Consider the following 22,565-nt stretch of genomic DNA (forward strand, 5'->3'; position numbering starts at 1 on the left):
ATAACAACAACGGAAATTTCTTGATGGAATAATATGTAATATAAATGGAAGACAAACACTCAACTACAGTTAACTGATATGTGGCACATAGAAACATGTAACAAAAAAAAAAAGTAGTTATACTGGCGTTTGAGTTCTTGACCTATATCTAGTAAAAGAACACACACTCTCATACACACAACCACCAAGACACCCAAACATGCACACCAGCAGTGAGACTGACTTATCATCAATAGCAGTTGCCTGGGCATATGGTAATGCCTATCATTTTGCTATTCAGCCACTTAATCATCTATCTAAAAAACTCGCCTGCCTCACACTAACACACAACCCCTGCCCCTCACCCCACCTTGCACACCATCTACCCCCTACCCAATCCCATCTATCCAGGCTACTGCTATCGATAATGAACAGTAAGTCTTGCTGCAGCCATGAGATTTGGGTGGTTGTGTGTGTGAATGTACACTATGTGATCAAAAGTATCCGGACACCTCGCTGAAAATTACTTGCAAGTTCGTGGTGCACTTCATTAGTAATGCAGGAATTCAGTATGGTATTGGCCCACCCTTAGCCTTGATGACAGCTTCCACTCTCACAGACACACGTTCAGTCATGTGCTGGAAGGTTTCTTGGGGAATGGCAGCCCATTCTTCATGGAGTGCTGCACTGAGGAGAGGTATCAATGTCGGTCAGTGAGGCCTGGCAAGAAGTCGAAATTCCAAAACATCTCATAGGTTCTCTATAAGATTCAGGTCAGGACTCTGTGCAGGCCAGTCCATTACAGGGATGTTATTGTTGTGTAACCACTCTGCCACAGGCCATGCATTATGAACAGGTGCCCGATCATGTTGAAAGACGCAATCGCCATCCCCGAATTGCTCTTAAACAGTGCGAAGCAAGAAGGTGCTTAAAACATCAATGTAGGCCTGTGCTATGATTGTGACACGCAAAATAACAAGGAATGCAAACCCTCTCCATGAAAAACACAACCACACTATAACACCACTGCCTCCGAATTTCACTGCTGGCACTGCACACACTGGCAAATGATGTTCACCGGGCATTCGCCATACCCACACCCTGCCATCGGATCGCCACATTGTGTACCGAGACTCATCACTCCACACAACATTTTTCCACTGTTCAATCGTCCAATGTTTACGCTCCTTACACCAAGCGAGGCGTCATCTGGCATTTACCAGCACGATGTGTGGTTTATGAGCAGCCACTCGACCATGAAATCCAAGTTTTCTTACCTCCCGCTTAACTGTCATCGTACTTGCAGTGGATCCTGATGCAGTTCGGAATTCCGGTGTGATGATGTGGATAGATGTCTACCTATTACACATTACGACCCTGTGCAACTGTCAGCGGCCTCTGACGGTCAACATACGATGTCAGCATGTATGCTTTTGGGCTGTACGTGTCCCTTCCTTCATGTTTCCACTTCACTATCACATCGGAAACAGTGGACCTAGGGATGTTCAGGAGTGTGGAAATTTAATGTACAGAAGTATGACAAGTGACACCAAATCACCTGACCACTTTCTAGGTCCGAGAGTTCCTCGGAGTGCCCCATTCTGCTCTCTCACAATGTCTAATGACTACTGGGGTCACTGATATGGAGTACCTGGCAGCTGGTGGCAGCACAATGCACCTAATATGAAAAACGTTTGTTTTTAGGGGTGTCTGGATACTTTTGATCACATAGCGCATATACTTTTGCCAGAGAGAAAGCAAGAGCTTGAAAGCTAGTATGAATACTGTTTTTTGTTGTACTTTTCCATGCACCACACGTTGGTTAACTACAGGTGAGTGGTTGCCTTTCCTTTATTTTTCATAAAACTCCTATCAAGGAATGAGGAAGCGATTCAACAGAATGTACATTTCACAACAGATGTATGGAGTTGGTGTTTTCTTGAAATTTCACATTTAGATCCTTGTCAAATTATTATTGGCTGTTTGGCCTCTTGAAAAATGTGTGCCAGGTGGCTTCCCTGACTACTGACAGATAAGCTTAAAAATAATGACTGGGAGCTGCACTGACTGTTCTCACTCCCTATCCGCAGAAGGATGGTGTGGAATTTTTGAAACATACTGTTGCTCATGATGAGACCTGGGTTTTGTATAAAAGTCCAGAAACAAAGTGCCATTCAACAGGATGGCGTCATACTCAATGCTTCACAAAACCAAAAAAATTCAAACAAATTCTGAGCACTAAAAAGGTAATGGCCAAAGGGTTTTGGGATCAAAAGGGTGTCCTAGTTATCAATTTTATGCCTACTGGGAGACCACACATGCTGTGACTTACTGTCAAACCCTTCACTAACTATGCCACACTGAAATACACGGCACAGATTGTACTGCAGCAGCTGACAAAGGACTTTCTTCTACTGTTTAACTCGGAAGTTTAATTGACCGTGAGGGATCACTGCATTTTTCTGAAACTGAAAGATTTTTTTGGATGGAAAGCACTACGAAAATGACAACAAAGTGAAAGAGGATGTTAGCGACTGGTTTCATTCAGCAGCAACTTAGTTTGAGCTTGCATAGTGCTACAATGAATGCTTAAATCTGAATGACAACTACGGAAAAAATACCTAAGATGTTAAATTATGTGATAAAATAGGTTTTCTTTCCTTCAGGAGGCGAAATTCCAGTACTGCCAAGTCACAACTGGAAGTGCGAACACTAATACTAACTTTCAAAACTTCTTCGGGGATGACGAAAAGAGGGCCGGTTGGGGAAGGTTAGAGAGGAAGGGCAAGTCAGTCAGAGGCTTAAAGGGAGGGGGACTCCCAGCTGTGAGCTGTGAGGACAAGCAGAAACGAAGATGGCTGAAAGGGTACCCCCTACCCCGATTGGTACCAATTTCACGATCTATTGTTGGCACCACACTCTAAGACAAATCTAGCATGGTTGTTGTCTAATCTTTCATTAGTAGTGGCAATTTAATCAGAAAAGAGAGCATGGACTCAAATGATGAAGGTAACAGCCATAAAAAGACTAAAGGCATACGGCTTTATGATAAATACAAACACTTCATAATAAAGTAGACTAGATTACGAGGAGAGGTGTACATTAACTACAAAGGACAAAACATACCTGCAACTGGTATGTTTGAAAAAAATTTTCAATGCTTTCCTATCCGGGGGCGGGGGCACTCTTTCCTACCTTGTGATAGAGTGTTTGGGGGTATAAGAAGAAAGTTACGACAAACTGATAGAGTTCACACTGTGAAAGAATATATTGAACTTGTTCTTAATTCTGCCCATAAAAAGAACTCATTCGTTGTCAACTACCTTGAGGATAACAACATTGTTAAGAACTATAAGGACTGGTGGCCAGATCTTTTTAAATGCAATTCCCAGAGTTTAGATGATGATGATGATGATGATGATGATGATGATGATTGGACTGTGGGACACTCAACGGCGCAGTTATCAGTGCCCGTACATATTCCCAACCTTTACTCAGTCCAATCTCGCCAATTTCAAGAATGATGATGAAATGATGAGGACAACACAAACACCCAGTCATCTCAAGGCAGGTGAAAATCCCTGACCCCGCCAAGAATTGAATCCGGGACCTCATCCCAGGGTTTAGAAACACTGGGAAAAGACAGTTCAATGGAAGTCAGTGTCAGTGTTTCACAGTACAATGTGTCTGATTATGACAGCCACAACCCAGGGGTGTTAGTAGCCAGATCACTCATTGATGGACTGACTCAAAACTCTTTCAAACTTTTAAAACCCCTAGCAAATATCAGACTACCAACAACCTTAGTACACAGAGTGAAATGTCCTATAACAAAGTTAAGATAAATGATACATAAGGAACCTGAAACAATACATTCCAGAGGAGCACAAAAACTGTTGTACTGATTTATTCACTTGGCCTACAACAGCTGAAGAAGATGAAAATGTATGAAACCTACAGAAAATGTTGCAACAATGCTTATCTGTAATGATGATTATGTTAAAGTACCATTTGTAATTTGTGTTTATTAATAAATTCTCAAAATTCTATAGTTGTGCTATTATTTATTTTAATTTGGTTCAAAAATGTCATGAGTCCAAGATAAAAAAAAAAAAAATCTGAAAAATGTGAAAAAATTGATGATTTTAAGATGTAGATTTAATGGTTTCCAGGTACAACAGAGTATAAAAGTCCAAGTACTTCTTATCTTTTACCATTGAAGCATAAAACAGTTTTCTTTGAATATCTCCAAATCATGTTTTATGGACTTGCGACCTTTTCATAATAACCGATTCAATTCACTTGCTTAATAGGAAATTTACTTTTGAAAGTAAAACTTCTCAAAAAACCATTCACAATATGTTCCCACAACCTATCAGAAATAGGTTCATTTGAACAGTTTACAGATAGCACCAAAAAACAGGTAGTTACTGCACATGTGCACCTAAGGAAATCCATGCTTGGTGTTTGCTCTGCTCATATGCCTTTTGTCACATTTAAGTTTGGAATTTCATGCCTAGTGGGACATCATGTGATCATGTGCAGCACTGCAGCATGTTGTTCAGAAGGGATTTACACAGTTATTGTACTTAGGGAAAGTGTTTTGCCATATCTTATTCAGATAAGGAATGCAAAATAAAAAAAGTAGTCTTTGGCATTATATTTGTTTCAAAACTAGACTCTACGCTAAGCTCAAAGTACCATAATATTTTGGTATATGGCAATTTTAACACAGATTTTTTTTTTTCCTTCACACTCTACAATACTGTTATCTAGCATTTCCAATCAGGTTTACTCTCCACAGAGCACTGCAAAAAGCTAGTAGAAAGGAATACAAATTTCTTTCAAAAATAAAAAACTGTTGTTTTTATATGGCAGAATTAAGGACATTAACTTTTTCATGACTTTTCATATGGTATAAAAAATTACCATGGTTATCTGTGAAGTCAAGAAAATGTATAACTGGCAGTTTACATTCTAAGCCAGGAGTAAATATAAAACCTCGTGAGGAGTTACAATGATAAATCAAGGTGTCACAGTGCGCAGACAGTCTATAATTTATCAAAGAATGGTGTACTTAAATTTAAGACATAAACAACACCAACTAAGAAATAATGTCAAGCCCACATGAGGCAGCTGATAAGTGTCAAAACATGTTTTGTGATCGAAAAATATAGTCTTTCACAGCAGGCAGATTAGTAAAATTCTACAAAAGCTGTCAACGTATTTTAAACAAAACATTTTATTCCGTACTACTGACCAAATATTGGCGAGCTTTGTCAGTCTCAAGTGAACATTTATGTACATTTGAACAAATTATAGCATTAACAGATCTTACAGTATGTCATAAAAGAAACAGGGCATCAGAATACTCAAAGAATTTCATAAACCATACAAAAATGCATAATTTGGCTTAAAGTGCACATTCATGTGTCTAGATTCACTCTGAAGTTGGCCCCTACCTGGTAATATGCTTTTCTGTGTGGTTTTTGGGACGCCAATTTTCTTGGAATACCAGTATTGTATTATCTCACATTTGTTTCTTTACTATGGCATTATGTCACAAATGCCAGAAGATAAGAATGTACACTTTAGCTTCAGTGAACAATTGAAACAAGCCAACAGTGTGGAATGAAACACTGTTTCAAATAAATTGGCTGCCCCTGCAGAAGAGATTAATAAACTACTTAAAAAACTATTTTAGCAAGCCAACAAAAATAACTCCATTACTAATTTAAACAGTTATGATGCCACACTCATTGACAGCAGTTTGCTGGTAATAAACATTGCATAGTTTTCATCCAAAAGGCTTTGATACATTTTTCTGTCTGCAGACGCTTGTGTGCGCACTGCGTTTTGTTTTTGTAAATTGCACATTTTCTTTCCAATTTAAGTTTTATTGTGGCGTTTTTCTCTAATTTATGTTTTATTGTTGCGGTATTATTCTGCAGTAGTGGGCTAAAATCAAATTCTTTGTTAGAGTGTGAGTTAACAGCAATGAAAATTACAAAAATTTAACTGAGAAGTAGAATAATGAAAAATTCCCAGAATTCTGAAAAATTCCCAGGTTTTTCCTGGTTTTCTCCTGGATGAAAAAATTCCGCAGTTTTTCCCAGATTACCCAGTTGTCCCAGGGTGCACACACCCTGAATGTGTTAAGGAATTGCTCAGTTTTAAAATGGTTTCATATCTGGTCTACTCTGCCCGAGTTCTGTGCCAGGAGATGTTAACTGTCTGAACAATTGTTCACATTCAATATTTTTTAATTAAAGAAGTGCTCGAAAAGGTTAAGTGCTGTCAATTCTAATTGAACAATGGAGAGGCAGATGTTAAAAGGCCACACAATTGTCCCATTCATAGTATTTTTTTGTATTGCTAAGGAATTGCTTAATTTTCAGAAAGTATTTAAATGTTTATATTTGTTAAAATAAACTGGTTCAACATTTTTTCACTCCAATCAACCTGGGTCATTAAGTGAAAGTTCCAGTAGCAACACACATCTCGTGAAAATAAGTGATGGGCACACATTCTGTCTCTCTGTAATTTTGTGATTTTTCTCAGGAGCATTTTCATTCTGAGATAGTTAATTTCATATGCTGTAAGTTGAGCGGACCACTTGCATAAAGCGTCACACATCTGCAGCTCCTACGAATACCCGGCAAGTAAGATAGCATACCTACACAGATGGCACTGAAGTCATGTGTAATTAATAAGAATAAGAGAATTGTTTCACAACTAAAAATAGTATTATAGCAAAATTAGTTTTTAATCCTGTAAACTTCTGACTGTGAATATATGGAGAACAACCCAATTGTAGAAAGATCAATGTCAAGCAAATGTCACTGAAAGCAAAGTTGTACACTGTTTGATTTTTCTGCATGAAGGCCATTTTTCTAACACCAACTTCTCCTTTAAATCATATTTTAAAGGATTTTGCAGGAATTCTGTGCAGAACAACAGAATCACCAATCTGGCTGGACACCCTGAAATACGCCTTCTGTTAAGACTACTTGTAAAACCTTACACATCACAACTATTGAAGTGTTATGTACATTTAACATTACACTCAAAACCAGAATTATTTTCTTTGTTTGCATAACAGTCCGTTGCAATAGCTGTTAAATATCAATTATTATTGTTTTTACTCATCTTAAGCATAAATTAAAGAGTGTATTTTACCAGATGCATTTTGGTTTTAACTACAAACAATCTTCAGTAGTCATTCTGTAAATGTAGTATTTGATACACAATGTTTCTACATTTTGCTACTTTCAGATTAAAAACCATTTCTCTTCTTTATAAATCTGGGGTATAATTTACTTACGATGTTTACTCATCTATTTTACTTGTTCTCAAGTTGACAGCATTTGACTTTAACCACTTCAAACAACAAGGGAAAAGCTGTCAACTTCACAAGATGTAAGAAAGACGAATAAACACCATTAGTAAATTATACACTGAATTTATGAAGAAAAACTTTTTGAAATCTATAAACAGGAAAATGTAGAAACTTATTATGTATACAGTCCAATATTTACAGAGTGACTACTGAAGACGGTTTGTAAATAAAAACTAAATGTGTCTGGTGAAAAACGCTTTTTAACTGTAGTAAGTTAGAGATGGGAACAAACAATTACAACAGACTAATTTTTCTCATGACACTGCAGCAAAATTCTTGAGGGCTGTTTGTGAATAGCATCTCAGATGGATACCTGAGAGCTAGCAGTGAAGGAGTTCCCGACAGGACGGCATTCCGCCAGACAGGGTCACCCTCGTGAGAGATTACAAGCTTCTCCTCATGCTGGGAGATGGCCTCGTACAAAGCAGCAGGCTCTTCGTACTCATCTGGGGCCATGAAGTGGTCCTGCAAACACGGGCAAGTTTAATTTCAACCCCGGAAACAACTGTTTCATGAAAACAGCAAAATTATAGTGGTCAGATACCAGATCTTACACTGACCTAATTTGCCCAGTCAAAAAATTAATCTCTACACATAAATGATTATAAACAAAACACTTTTTACATTTTAACCATCTTGATTGATTGTCATATCATACGTGAAGTGTTCACACCACACAGTACACAGATCAAGCGCTCATTGATATGTTGGAAGGTCCTGATCATGAATAATTTTTCAGTATTCCTGTCATTTCACAATCACCATCTTCAGATACGTGGTAAGAAATACATATACAGACTATATATAAAATACACTGGTTGAAATGTATAACAGTTCATGTGCATGATAACAAAAAGAATATATGAATTGTTAACTCAATAGCAGTATCACAAATTATTCTCAGTAATATTGTGTAGCAATTTTGAATATTACAACAATTAGAACAAAGTCAGAGTAGTCCAACAGAGACATCAATAACTGCATGAAGGTATTATGACACAGAAGGTTACACCACACTATGCTGTACATTCTTGTTCGATGCCTGTCGTACAATAATTTTATTTCATCATTTTTGTCAGCATCAAAATACGTTGGTTTATCTGACTAAAAGTAAGGGAGAAGACTGCTGAATTTACGTCAGAAGCTGGTTTATAGGCCCAAAATTAATACACAAAAGTCAATATTGCAGAATGTTAGCGATGTAATTTTCCCCATAATTTGTTTTGAAAGTTTAATGCCTCTGTACCACGGTATCTTACACGTAATGTTAATGGTGCGAGAACAATTTGTTATCAATGTTCCTATGACTCTAAAAATTATAATTGTAACATAAATTTGAATGAGCCTTCCTGTGTATTACACATGAAATCACTTTTTTATTTGTAATTTAATTTATGAGCAACATAACATTGGCAGTTATCCGCTGTTTTCAAAATAAAAAAGTAGTGCAAAAATAAAGAAAAAAAGGAAAAAAATTGCTTTCATCTAGGATTGAACCAACCACCCACAAAGTATACTAACTTCTGACCTTACATATCTGTTTCACAGACTGCGATGTTTTTAATAGTTGATGGCTAAATGCAACTGACTGAATCACTCGGATGGATGCCTATCAGGACAAATGGCTATACAGTGCCTTGAACCACATCACCATTCAGTACATTCTGTGATACCCCTCCTTATTCTCGTGACGGAATTAACATCAGAGATATTTCTGCCTAATAACACATTTATCCATATCGTCAATTGAATATTTACTTTGTGCACTTTGTTGCCTTTTCTTTTCTTTGCGGTAAATACTTCCACTTTCACTCATCTCAGCATCGTTTCATCCTCACATAATTTAAAAAGCATCAATCTGCTCAGCTTTAACAATTTGCTTGCATATTCCATCTTCTTATCTGTCTGTGCTGTCACTGCTTTCTCCTTCTCATTGTCAATAAAATTAATTCTGTTAACAGCAAACTTCCACGGTCAGACAGCAATGCTCACTACCTTAACTGGAGCTGAGAAGTACCTAGTCAAGGGATGCATTCCAAACAGGACCAACAGAGCAGATTGAATGTATATAGAAATGGGGTAGCATGAATAATCACAAAGTTGCTCAACTCTTGTGAGACCATCATCAACATGCTACAAAATCTGAACTTGCAGATGCTTGAAGATAGATGCTGACAATCTCGTGAAAGCCCACTTACAAAGTTTTAAGAATCAATATTAAGTGAAGAAGAATAATTAATAATAGACTTTACCACTGGGAAAAATACAGTTTCTTCATGTTAAATGACAGTTTACTTTCTCTCAGGACATTAAAACTTATCAATCATTTGAACGGTTACGGTTTCACACACCGGCTCAGAGCTTTCCAGCACTTTAGAATCTAATTCCACCAAACACTGCACATTAGTTTCCATAGCACTGAAATCAAGATTGAGTTGCAATTTTGTAAAAGAATGATGGCTCATATTACGTGATCTTGCTAGCTGATGACAGCAGATATTCAGAGCATAGGACACACGATGTAGGCAATCTACAGTAACATCACTGTTAAGTAGCACGAATACACAAATATGAAAAGCTGATGGTTTAAATTAATAAACATAGCGTATCAACAAGAAAAGCTAGGTTTCAAATATAATACTGGTCTCGAAGATTAATAATCTTTCATATATAATAATGGTCTTTTTTGGGTGTGTTACACTTTAAGATACGTCACACAAATGTGCCAATAATATTTTAAATAATGATATAATGTCTGGTCTTCTGGGTCCAAAATTCTTCTATATGGTTGGTCCTCGAAAACTGAAGTTTGAAATGAGCACCAAACGCTCTGAGATTTAAGAAAGTCATCACAGATTCTCACACATAACATAATTCATCTTGCGTAAAAGGATATTTACTTTGAAAGTAATGCTATTTAAACCATCATTCACAATATTTCACCATGACCTGTTAGATCTAGGTACATTTCAGCAGTTGCTAGAGAGCACCAGAAAACACACACTCCACACGTGTGCACCAACGATGATGTAGGAAGCCCATGTGTTTGCACGCATAAAGCCTCAAGAGGTCTTACATTACATCATAAAGGAAACACGACATCAGAGGATACTCCAAGAGCATTGGAATCCATAAACCATATTAGAATGCATAATTTGGCTTAATGTGCACATTTGTACGTCCATATTCATAATGAAGTAGGCACCAACCTGATATTAATCCTCTCAGAGTGGTTTTTCCGGATGTAAATTTTCTTAAACGAACAGTACTGTATTACCTCATGTTTGGTTCTTTATTACGGAATAATGCCATACATGCCAGAAGATGAAAACGTGCACTTGAAATTCACAAACAGCTGATACCAGCCAATAGTGTAGAATAAATTGATTGCCTCAATGGAAAAGATTAGTAAAATCCAAATTTCTTTAGCAAACCAACAAAAATGACTTCACTGTTCTGCAAGACAGTTAATAATCGACTGCCAAAAACATGACAATATTATAAAATCACAAAACTGAAACTGATAACATATTTTAGCCTTATTTGGTTTAATTCACTTGACAGCTGCCAGCCACAGAAATCAATTTTGTTTTTATTTGACGTGAGAGCCATAAACAAAGAGGAGACAGCAAAATCACTAAATGTACACATAGATCATGCAGACTACGCCATCCCCATGACAACCCAGACTGCTCTGCACACGCACAAATCTGGCAGCTTGGGCACGCACACTAGAAACTTTTCTGGGTAGCATCTGGCTGCTTGTTACTACTGTTAATACATACAACAGCTACACATCAAGTAGCCAGATGTGGGAAAAGGTACTGCTCATATGTGACTCGACTGCACATGTGCACGAGTTCACTGGTAACTGCTCAAACAAACCTAATGTAAATAGTAGTGGCGTCATGCTCATCGGAAGCAGTTTGTTGTTACAAAGTATTACATGGACTTCCTCCTAAAGCCTTTGACACAGTTTGTTGTTGGCAGATGCTCGGGTATGCAGTGTGTTTTGTTGTTGTAAATGGTGCATTTCCTTTTCAACTTCGATTTTATTTATCTTTTTTCCTCTTGTATATGTTTAATTGCTGCAGTATTATTGTCCAGTAGCACCAGTAGCAGGAACAGTAAGATTCTTTGTTAGAGTGTCAGTCCTTATCAACCAAAATTATAAAAATTTGAGTAAAAACTAAAACAAAGCAAAATTCCCAAAATTCTAAAAAATTCCACAGTTTTTCCCAGTTTTCTCCCGGATGAAAAAATTCCCAGGTTTTTCCCAGATTTCCTGGTTGTCCCAGGGCATATACACCCTGGCATGTTACGATCAGCTGCATATTGTGAAGCCAGGTGCTCAACTTTGTTCTTGCCAACAGTTTGATAGTGGCCATTCATCTTGGTTGACAGCTAATTGCTAATCATACTGACATAAAGAGCTGTGTAGTGTTTGTATATGACACAGCTGCTTTCACAAATGGGCCAGCCTCCGATAGAGCAGGATAAGCCTGCAACAGGACTGGAGCACTAAGTGCTGGGTGAGTGTACTGGGCAGGTCTTGCACCTCAGTCTTCCAAAAGGATATGGATCCACGGAGAGAGGTTAGGAGTGAGGGTGATATAGGGATGGACTAGGATGTTCTGTACATCGGATGGGTGCCAGAACACTGCTTTCGGAGCGGGTGGGATGGATCTCGGGAAGAATGTCCCTTATTTTAGAACACAATGAGAGAGAATTGAAGCCCTGATGAAGGACATGGTTCAGCTGTTCCAGAAGATGATGATATTGTGTGACAAGGAGGGTGATCCTTTGTGGATGATTCTTGGGGTGGTAGGAGGACTGGGGGTGTGTGAGCATATGGCTGAGGAAAGATGTTTGCAAACTAGGTCCTGGGGGTAGAGCCTGTCTGTGAAGGCCTTCGTGGACTATCAGCATTCTGGACAGTTGTCGGTTAGTGGGTTTAATGTAGACAGAGGTGTGGATGGAGCCATAAGAGGTGGAAGTCAGCATCCAAGAAGGTGGCCATTCGGCTAAGTGTGTGCACTTTTTCTGTGTGCATTTGTATCTCAAAAAAGGATTACTCCAAAAGCTAGCAAGTTTTCTTTCTTTTTGTGTGCGCCTGTCACTGATTCAATACGTCTGCTACTTGGCAGGTAGTCTCCTTTAATTCAAAAGTATTTACATTCTACCAGAATTTACCTACAAACTTAAATGTAGATGTTGCCACAAAAGCAAAGGGATTCTCACAGCAACTGTACTAGAGATACGTGTTTACCTGGTGAAGCTTCAGGGACATCCGCACTCCAGGTGCCACTACCTTCCTCAGGAGCTCCATGTCTGAGAATATCCACTCATCCCTCACAGATGTTATCCGGAAGTCTCCTTTGAAAAGTGCGTGCAGGCCGTACAAGAAGAACTCCACACTGCAAATCACAAAACTTGTCATTTTACAGGAATCTTTTTCATAGTATAGAACACAATTTTAGCCAGACACCTATAATTGAAATGATTGTGGGTACTGCATAAAAATTACATGCTACGAAAAATGTCCAGTGTTAACTCTATAACACACACCCACACATGCACTAAATTCTCTCTCACTTGATATCTCAGAACTGCAAGTCATTTTGCCAAATTAAATACATCCAGTTACAGTATCTGAACAAAAAAGTAAAGTACCTCAAATAAAACAGTTTCAGGATGTACATTTTTGAAACAACAGCATACTTAACCAGTTTGCAAATTCAAAAACACAAGAAATCTGTTCATGTAGTTTCTTTCCCTATATTAGATAAGTGTGATTGTATCGTTTGCAGCTGAACTGAAACACAAATTACATAATGGAATGGCTTTGGAAATGGGGATTAAAGGAAGAGGAATTGCTGGAAATAAAAGACCACAAAAGTAAATAAATGAAAATGAAAAGAAATTGACTACATTAACGTGGGTAGTATGAGCAAGAATAAAAATAAAACTGCTTGCCATGTCAAAGTGGGGAAAAAACGACACAAATTACCACAATATACAAGTTCACAAAACAACTTTTTCCTGTTTGTTGAAAGGTCAGATTACAGACATTACTCAACAGAACAGTGGCATTCAATGTGAGCAGTATGTAATGGTGTCTGTTTACATGTGATTGCATGCAACAGAGATTGTTCAACTAATACAACAATGTTCTACAGTAGTCGTACGTAGCCAAAGTTTTAATTATGATCTCAAAAAACTAAACTCATGTGATTAATTTTTTGTTTGTTTCCATGCAAATGTCTGCATTCCTGGTACACATCAGATTCCCAAGCCCTAAGTACCGCAACACACTGCTCCAGGAGTGAAAATCAAATGGCACAGGCCACTGATAAAGTGGACTATCGTGCGGCAATTCATTTTCTGCATTTGATGGGGAGCAAGGCCATAACAATTCGGCCCGATACGGTAAATGTGTAGGATAACAATGCACCTTTATAAGAGGCAGTGGTTTGAAGGCACATATGCTTCAAGTGTGATTAAATAAGTTTGAACAATGAAAGATGGAATGGCAGTGCAACTCCTTGTGAAGAAACTGAAATTTTCAAGAGAAGTGGAGTTCCAGGTGCTCTGAGACTGGCAAATCACAATCGAGGTGATAGTGGAAAATACAAAAATCTGTTTTCAAGACCTTGCACAATATTCTTTACACAACAAAGGTCACTGCCTGCTACTTTCGCCCACTCAAAAGAAGAACCAAAGCACCAAAACTAATGTTGCAGAAATGTCAGGACAATTCAGATAGCTCCTTTAACCATCTAATCGCTACAGGCAACATCTGGGCGTGTCCCTACAACCTCAGGAAATGAGCCAAGCAAGCAGTGGAAATGAGTGGATTTATCTCCACCAAAAAAAGGCGAAGATCCAGCCGTCATCGAGCTATGTGATGTAGACTATTTTTTTGTGACAGTCATAATCTGGCATTAACAGATTATGTTCAATCTGATGTTAACAGACTATGTCTGTAACAAGTACACCACAACAGGAACATGCTACCACAATCTCCTGGCAAGATTAAGGGAGTCTGACAGTATACAGGGTCACAGGAAACTGGGGGATTTTTGCACCATGGCAATGCCTCAACTCATTACACAAAGCACACTGTCAGACATGCTGCCTCTTTGGGTTGCCAATTTTGCTCCAGCCTTGTATTCTCCTGACATGGCACACAATGACTCAGATAAAGAAACCACTGCATGGCAGTAATCTCCAGTACAACTAGGTGATTTTCCAGGCAGGATGTTTCCCAATCAGCCAAAATGCTGATTTACATAACAAAAGCCTCCCCAGTGTCATCTACTATCGGGAAAAATTTGTCGCACAGAAGAGTGAATCTGTAGAGAAAAACTTTTGTGCCCGCAGTTTGATTTTCTTTTTCTTTTTTTTAGTGATAATTAAAACATTACGACTATCCATTACACATGTCAACAGACACACAGAAATACCTGAATGCATCAAATACCTGGAGACAGTGTTATGCGAGGCAGCCCCGAGTGTTCGTCTCCCGAGCAGACTCAACGCGAAGCACAGGGACACCAACGTCGAGTCGCGCCCTCGATCCGACAACTGCGCCAGCAGTGTCTCCGAACTGGATGCCTCGGCACCGCTGCTGCTAGCTTTTCTCGCAATCTCTGCTTCCTAAAAGTGTGCCGTAAACAAACACTGAACAAGTCTGGATATCAAAGACAACCTACATGTCTATTACTGCGAGCATCTCGCTACAAGTACACAGGTGTGCTGCCACTATAATTTAATGCAGTATTCTTAGTATGATGGCTTCACAATGCCAAATCACCCAAGACAGGCATGAATGGGTAATGAAGGCATTAATTTAAAAATACAATGTGCATTACCCAGTCAAATTCTGGCAATGTATTACAAGACATTTATTTCTAATGGAATACTAAAAAACAGGTAAATAAATGAAAAACATATCAGATTTCATAGCCATAGGCTTTCATGGCATGTACTTACACCTTAGTGAGTCTTGTTACATGGGGATTATGCACGTTTCTGTGCCTAGCATTTCATCTCCTATATCTTCGACTCCCCCCCCCCCCCCCCCCCAAACCATGGCCTAATGCCCATATAACAAAAATTACCAAAGTTTTCCCAATGTCTTATGTCTTATCAAAACCAGCTCTTCTCCATGCAAGTGAATGTTGGACTCTCCATCAGAACAAACAACACCCGAAGGAGCATATCTTTGAGCAACAGAATGAGAGGTGAGAAAAAGTAAGAAAACAAAGTTACATAAAAGAAATGGTATACAGAAGTACAAATTAAAAATTAAAGTGTCATCAGAAAGTTACAGGACATCCGTTAATTACAGGAGGGTCTGGCAACATTTTATTTTATTTATTTATTTATTTTGGGTGGGGTGGGGATGGCGCCCCTCTGCTTTACGTGAGGTTCACCTTACTATCTTTAAATAATTAAATTTATTTTATATGTTCACATTTTTGTTTCATGCCACTAAAAACACCAAGTTGTTGCTTAAATTAATTTTATAAATGTTATTTCTTCTTATTATGGATATTCTCTGAATATTTTCTGCTATTTGGCAGCTTTCGAGAAAGGTACTTAAATTAAACTTGTTATAGTGCACCTTAAATGTAGTTGTCATTTTCAGCTACAATTTCACAGAAAAATGTGGAACACAGATTGAGAAAGTTTATTAAACAATGTTTTTAACACACGATTAAAACCACTTCATTTTAAACATTCTAACCCTGGTTTGTATTTGGACAGACAGACAGACAAATAGGCACATGGACAAAAATGCTCCATGAAAATAGTATTAAGTGTTTTGATGGAACCCTAAAAAAACTGATCAATTATTGATGTACAATGTACATTAAATATCACTGAAACTTTACTTACTTTGCAGATGAAATACAACGTTGTTTGTACCTTCCTTTGAACTTTAGATTATATAGTTTTTCAATCTTTTCATTTATGTGATCACTAAGAGTATTCTCGTCACTGAACTTCAGCTTCGTTTCCTTCTACAAACTATTAACTTCTTGCTGGTGTGTTTGTTTTAATTTATCAGTACATCACTTAAAATACGCATTGTAAAATTTTTGATACAAATTTTTGAACACAATAACATTCGCTTTATATGCTTTGCACAATATCCTGACTAACGCACTGACTGACAGTGATATTGAACTGCACGGCAAGAACTCATCGAATGGAATCCAAAACCTGTGCAGCGCTCATTTCAAATCGAGGAATCCCAGGCATGCATTCAGTTCATATTGGTGGGAATTTTAATATTGTCTACGCTAATGAATAATTTTAAAAAATAAAATGTTATTCATTTTAATAATGTACATTCCTTGAATTAAAAAACCAACATTAGATTTTCTTTGCTACTCCCCCTTCAAATGATATTTACTGTCATTTTATTACAGGGACCCCTCTCTGATTTTGATCTCATACAGGGTGGCGCAGATGGATCGGGTGGTTTTGAAGTGGACTGTACGTCTGGAGGGGGGGAGCCAGGTGTTCGGCGACTTCGTCCTGTGGTGGGGGGGGACGGGAAGTTTCAGTTGCAGGCTGGCAGTCAGTCGCGATGGCTACGTGGTCCGTTGAGCATCGTGTTTTGCGCAGTGGAAGAGTTCATACGCAATAACGAGTCAATTGTTGCTGTGACGCATGCCTTTCGCCGGCGTTTCAACATCCCACCTCGCGGTAGTGTTCCTAAGCGAGATACGATATTGAGTTGGGTGCATAATTTCCGCACTACTGGTTCATGTGCTCCAAAATGGACGCCTAGACCGCCAACAATAACAACGCCTGAGAACGTGGAGCGTGTGAGACGCGATGTCACTGCGAGCCCACGTCGATCAACGAGACGTCGTGCTCAAGCTCTTGGAATGTCACGTCGGAGCCTTCAAAGGATTCTTAACGAAGAACTGAAATTCCACCCCTATAAAATCCTGTTGGTACAGAAGATTCTCCCAACAGACCATCTTCAAAGGCTTCAGTTTAGCCAACAGATGTTGGAGTTATTGGAAGATGTAAACCTGATTATCATGATGTCTGACGAGGCTCACTTTCACATTAACGGATACGTAAACAAGCAAAATTGCCGTTACTGGGCCGACACTAACCCAAGAGATCTACACCAACGGCCTCTCCATAGTGACAAAGTGACGGTTTGGTGTGGGGTTTCTAAGGTAGGGATAATTGGTCCTTACTTTTTTGAAAATGAAAGGGAGCAGGCGGTTACTGTTAATTCGCAGCGTTATGTGAACATGATTGAAGATTTTCTTCTCCCACAACTTGAAGAGAACAATTACGACATGGGCAATATGTGGTTCCAACAAGACGGGGCAACTGCTCATACCGCTAGGATATCAATGCAAGCTGTACGCGCTCTGTTCCCTGGCCGTTTGATTTCCCGTAATGGAGATGTCCATTGGCCCCCTCGCTCGCCGGACCTCACGGTATGTGACTTTTTCTTATGGGGCTATTTAAAAGCAAGGGTCTACATGAACAAACCCCGGACCATTCAGGAGTTGAAGGCAGCAATTCACACCGAAATCACATCAATTCCTGGTGATGTGCTTGAGCGGGCAATGCGGAACGTTAAGGACCGACTCCAAGAATGCGTCGCTCGAGAAGGAGGGCATTTGATGGATGTAATTTTTAAAAACTAACATTACTATTTTTTTGTTAATAAACTTCCATTGTAACTACACATTTTGCACTTTATTTCAATCCAATACCTTTACAATTGACAGTTTGACAAGTATTTTAAAACCACCCGATCCATCTGCGCCACCCTGTATAATTAATGGACATCCCCATATCAGGATTCCAAAGAACAGTCTGGTACATGAAGTGATCCAATATCACGGCCAAGGAAAGTAGGGTTGTAGAAAGACTATGTTGTCACTGAGTTCAACATTTTGTGTTTTCACAGAATGGCAACAAATCCAATACTGCTAATGGATGATTTCTGGGCTTTAGTGTTTGCCATTTCTGATCCTCCCACAAAAATATGCACCTATGTCAAGAATTTTCCTGCCTCCTCCTCACTAACCTGACCTGAAGAAATGTTCAATATTGTGTTCCGGAGCATTCAAATATCACAACTCTATTTCAAATAATTTCTTAGTTTCTTAATGGAAACAATAGCACAGAGGACAAGCAATCACTCACCAACAAATGAATGATGGGTTGTGTATAAGTACACTCAGAAGAGCTCTAATGAATGGAAGCACTGTCTCAAAACAGGGAAGTACTAATTACCACAAGATACCAACCTTCCGCTTACTGGCACAGAAGTGAATCCACTCGAGGTACACATTGCAGAAACTGGTCCGCGTAATCCCAGATGCACGGAAATCGTAGTCCTCGTCTATATTCATGTTAAACACAGGGTCCAAATCGACAAAAGATCTGTCGAGTGTTGGCCTCAGGGCATCTAGGATCGTCTCCGAAGTCAGCCAGTCGAGAAGGCGCGGGGAGCGAATGGCATAGAACACTATACTCTGGAAATTTAAATGCACGATTCACACAGTAATACTTACAATTTTCTTCCTAGCATTTTAATAATTATCGGGTAAAAATTATTATGGTTCTGAAGATCATGTGTTTATTAAAAGCAACTTAACCACTGAGGAAACAGAAGACTTGTGGAGTGAGAGAGAGGCACATACACAAGACTGGAGCATGGCAGCTCAGTTGAATGATTTTTCAGTAAATATTTCATATAATACAGTACTGACTAAATGAATGCAAACAGTACTAACTATTGCATGTTTGCTGAAAATAAAAAGTTTCATTAATATTATAGTTAGCTATATGCTGCAATCCAGTAAAGCTTTGTCAACCTAGGTGATTTTGCTTTCATTGAAAAATGTCTTCGGTGAGTGTGATGAAATTTAATTTTTTCTGCTTTTATATGAATATTATTTACAGATTTGGAGCAGATTGTTTCTATGTGAGCACATATAAAGCACAATACCTTTCAGTTAGCTTTTCTTTCATTTCTCCTGATGTATCGCTGCACTGAGCGTTTGACAGTTTCATTTTTTTAACATGGAAGTATGAGTTAAAAGAACACAAAGAAATATAATTTACTACAGCACGTAAAACAAACTGACATCAGTAAGCAGTCATGACCAGTTCTTACCGCTGCATTCTGAGTTTCAAGATATTAACCTTAATTATCATGCAGTTGTGATCTTAATTTACTGCATCTGCAGTACTGAGTTGGCGATTAGTATCATCACAGAGGGGGAGGGGGGGGGGGGCAGATCATCATATTATCAACAGTTTTTCTCGGAGCACTTATTCACTTCCCACAGAATACCTGTGCTCCGTGGAAAACAGTTTGGGATACGCTGCAACAGGGTAGTGAATACACCCCTTGTACCAGGAGGATGTGGTATCGTGCAGTGGGCATAGGCACAGTTCATCAAGCAGGTAGCCTAGCACGCTATTCTGTTCTTTGGCGGTTCTGTTGGCCACATCTATTGTGCAGCACAAGAAGCAATGTGTTTCAATGAATGTGATCAGTAGAAGTTGAACTTCTACTTATCCTACCATAGCATACATTCAAATACTTAATAACGTTTTCTTGTTATTATTTTAAAATGTTATTAGAACATCAGGGTGTGACACATTGAAATTAGAAAATACAAGTTAATGACAACCTCACTGTGACAATATTGTAATGATGAATTGTTAATTATGGTTTATTTGTCTTATATTGTACATAATCTAAATCATTTGATTCAGGTACAGGAGACACATCAAATTGTGGTAGAATTTCACCATAAACAAAGAACACCTGATGTTAACAACCAGCACCCTAATAATAATACAATTTTCAAACAATGGAAAAACCAGGATGGAATGTAACAATATTATGAGAAGGAAAGTTGCTACTCACCATATAGCAGAGATGCTGAGTCCCAGATATGCACAACAAAAAGACTGTCACAAATAAAGTTTTAGGACAGGAAGGCCTTACTGGCTGAAAGCTTTATTTGTGACACTCTTTTTGTTGTGTGTATCTGGGACTCAGCATCTCTGCTGTATAGTGAGTAGCAACTTTCCTTTTCATAACATTGTTAATAATACAGTTTTGTTGTATGCACATACAATAAAATCTAACACTTAATTAGCCCTTGCTCAAATTATTATTTCATCCTCCAAGAAGTCTTCTATTGAATAGTAGCATTTCTCCCACAGTATCTGCGGTAGCCTCGTTTTCAAAATTTCTGGGTTCATATTAAATATGTTTTTGCCCATTAAACTTGTTATATATTGTCATCACCATATACTGTGGAGTCCGTGCATATAATATCAACTAGTGTGTGGGTAGCATAAAATTATTTTTGTTTCTTATGTTAAATGTATGGTTAATATGATCCTCGTCAAATAATTTTTGTCTGCTGTGGAGGAAGATTGTAATTTCATAAATGTATATGGAGGGAACAGTTAGGATTTGTAGTTTCCAAAATAATGAGCGACAAGACTCTATTTGCCGCGCAGTACACATGTATCGGACAATATTCTTTTGTAATTTCAATATTCGAGATATATTACTTGAACTTCCCCCAGAAAATTATCTCATATCTAATGGTGTATTCCAAATAACTATGATAAGCAATTTTTTGTGTACCCAAGTCAGTGAAATTTGCTAGTATTTGCATTGCAAATGCAAAACTGCTTAGTTTATTTGATAGGAAGTCAATATGTATATTCCAGCATAAGTTCTTGTCCATATTTAGTCCCAGGAATTTGACCGTGTCAATTTCTTTCATAGGTTGATTGTTTTGTTGTATTTGAAGTGCCACACATTTTGAATGTTTGGTTTTGAAATGTACCATATGGATTTTTGCAATGTTCAATTTCAACCCATTTAACTGGAACCAGTTTTCTAAGGTACCAGCATGCTTACGATTGAGCTTGGAATGTTTTCTGCATTGTCATCTTCAATTAAAACAGAAGCATCATCTGCAAACACAACTGGCAGGGAATTTATACTGGTAGGTAAGTCATTTACATAGAATAGGGACAGGATTGGCCCCAAAATGGAGCCTTGAGACACACCTTGAGATACTGTACTCCATAATACTGTACTCCAATAATTCATTGCATCTGAGATGATTGTTACCCTTTGTTTTGTGTTGTGTAAGTATGATGTTAGCCAGTTTAGAGCATTGACCTTAATCCTGTATTGATCTAATTTGTAGATAAGCAAGTCACGTGTGTGTGTGTGTGTGTGTGTGTGTGTGTGTGTGTGTGTCAAAACTTCCATCTGACATGCATTAAACTATACTCATTACGAAATGCTCCTATGTATTTTTAAAACACAGGTCATATTAATATTTAGCTTAACAACCTAGTAGGAGTGTTATAATATTAATGTCTTGGATTCTGATTTTTACATCGAACGTCATCAAAGAAAATTTCTACCGATGGACATATTTTTATTAGTACATGCTATATGTGCATACAGCGTTAAAGTCTTGTTTACTGTATGATGGGCAATGTATCTTTGACAGTCACAGCACCACCGAACATGATCCACACCGGAAACAAGGAAGTTTGTCAGTAGACAACTCAGTTTGACAAATTCTTTCATCAGAAAATACATCTGAACTTATGACAAAGTTATTTGAAACATTATTTAGCATTAGCAAATTCGGAAGTGATAATGAACTGCTCAAATCAATAATTAAAACATGTTGAGAATATTGTTGTAGCATGCTATATTATGTACATTTGTTTGTTTTTATCAGTATGTGTCATATGCTTATATTTATGACAAGTACTTCCCAGTATTGGAACATTGAAAAAATATAAGAATGTGTTTAATATCAAATGCAACCATTTAACTTACACAATTTTTGCAATGCGTCTCATAGGCAATCAAACAGACTCACAAAAATACAAAATAGCGTTTGGCAATTACCAGATACAAAGCTGTAGTCACGCACCTTGACGTAGTATGTTATGAGGACTTTGCGGAAGTCAAAGACCTGCAGCATGGAGACGGCACTGTTGTCCGAGATGCTGTACCCCTCTAGCACGTACTTGGTGGCAGTGACCTCCCAGGCTAGCCAGCGCTGGGAGAAGGCCGCGTTGGCACTCAACATGTGTGGCAGGTGGCCCGGCTCACAGCAGCAACACCCTG

The 22,565-nt window shown here is 38.3% G+C and overlaps 1 protein-coding gene across 1 annotated transcript in view; it reads right to left on the bottom strand.

Moving 5' to 3' along the window:
* The window catches only part of LOC124716700 (pecanex-like protein 1), a 296,058-nt gene that overhangs the window by 37,754 nt on the left and 235,739 nt on the right, over window positions 1-22,565 (bottom strand). The window contains exons 25-29 of the mRNA XM_047243242.1: window positions 22,369-22,562; window positions 18,679-18,906; window positions 14,862-15,037; window positions 12,648-12,795; window positions 7,692-7,843 (exon numbers count right to left, since the gene is read on the bottom strand). Of these exons, the coding sequence (XP_047099198.1) occupies window positions 7,692-7,843; window positions 12,648-12,795; window positions 14,862-15,037; window positions 18,679-18,906; window positions 22,369-22,562 (898 nt within the window). The remainder of the gene's footprint in view (window positions 1-7,691; window positions 7,844-12,647; window positions 12,796-14,861; window positions 15,038-18,678; window positions 18,907-22,368; window positions 22,563-22,565) is intronic.

This window comes from Schistocerca piceifrons, chromosome 9 (genome assembly GCF_021461385.2).
Source record: "Schistocerca piceifrons isolate TAMUIC-IGC-003096 chromosome 9, iqSchPice1.1, whole genome shotgun sequence".
Classification (NCBI taxonomy): domain Eukaryota; kingdom Metazoa; phylum Arthropoda; class Insecta; order Orthoptera; family Acrididae; genus Schistocerca; species Schistocerca piceifrons.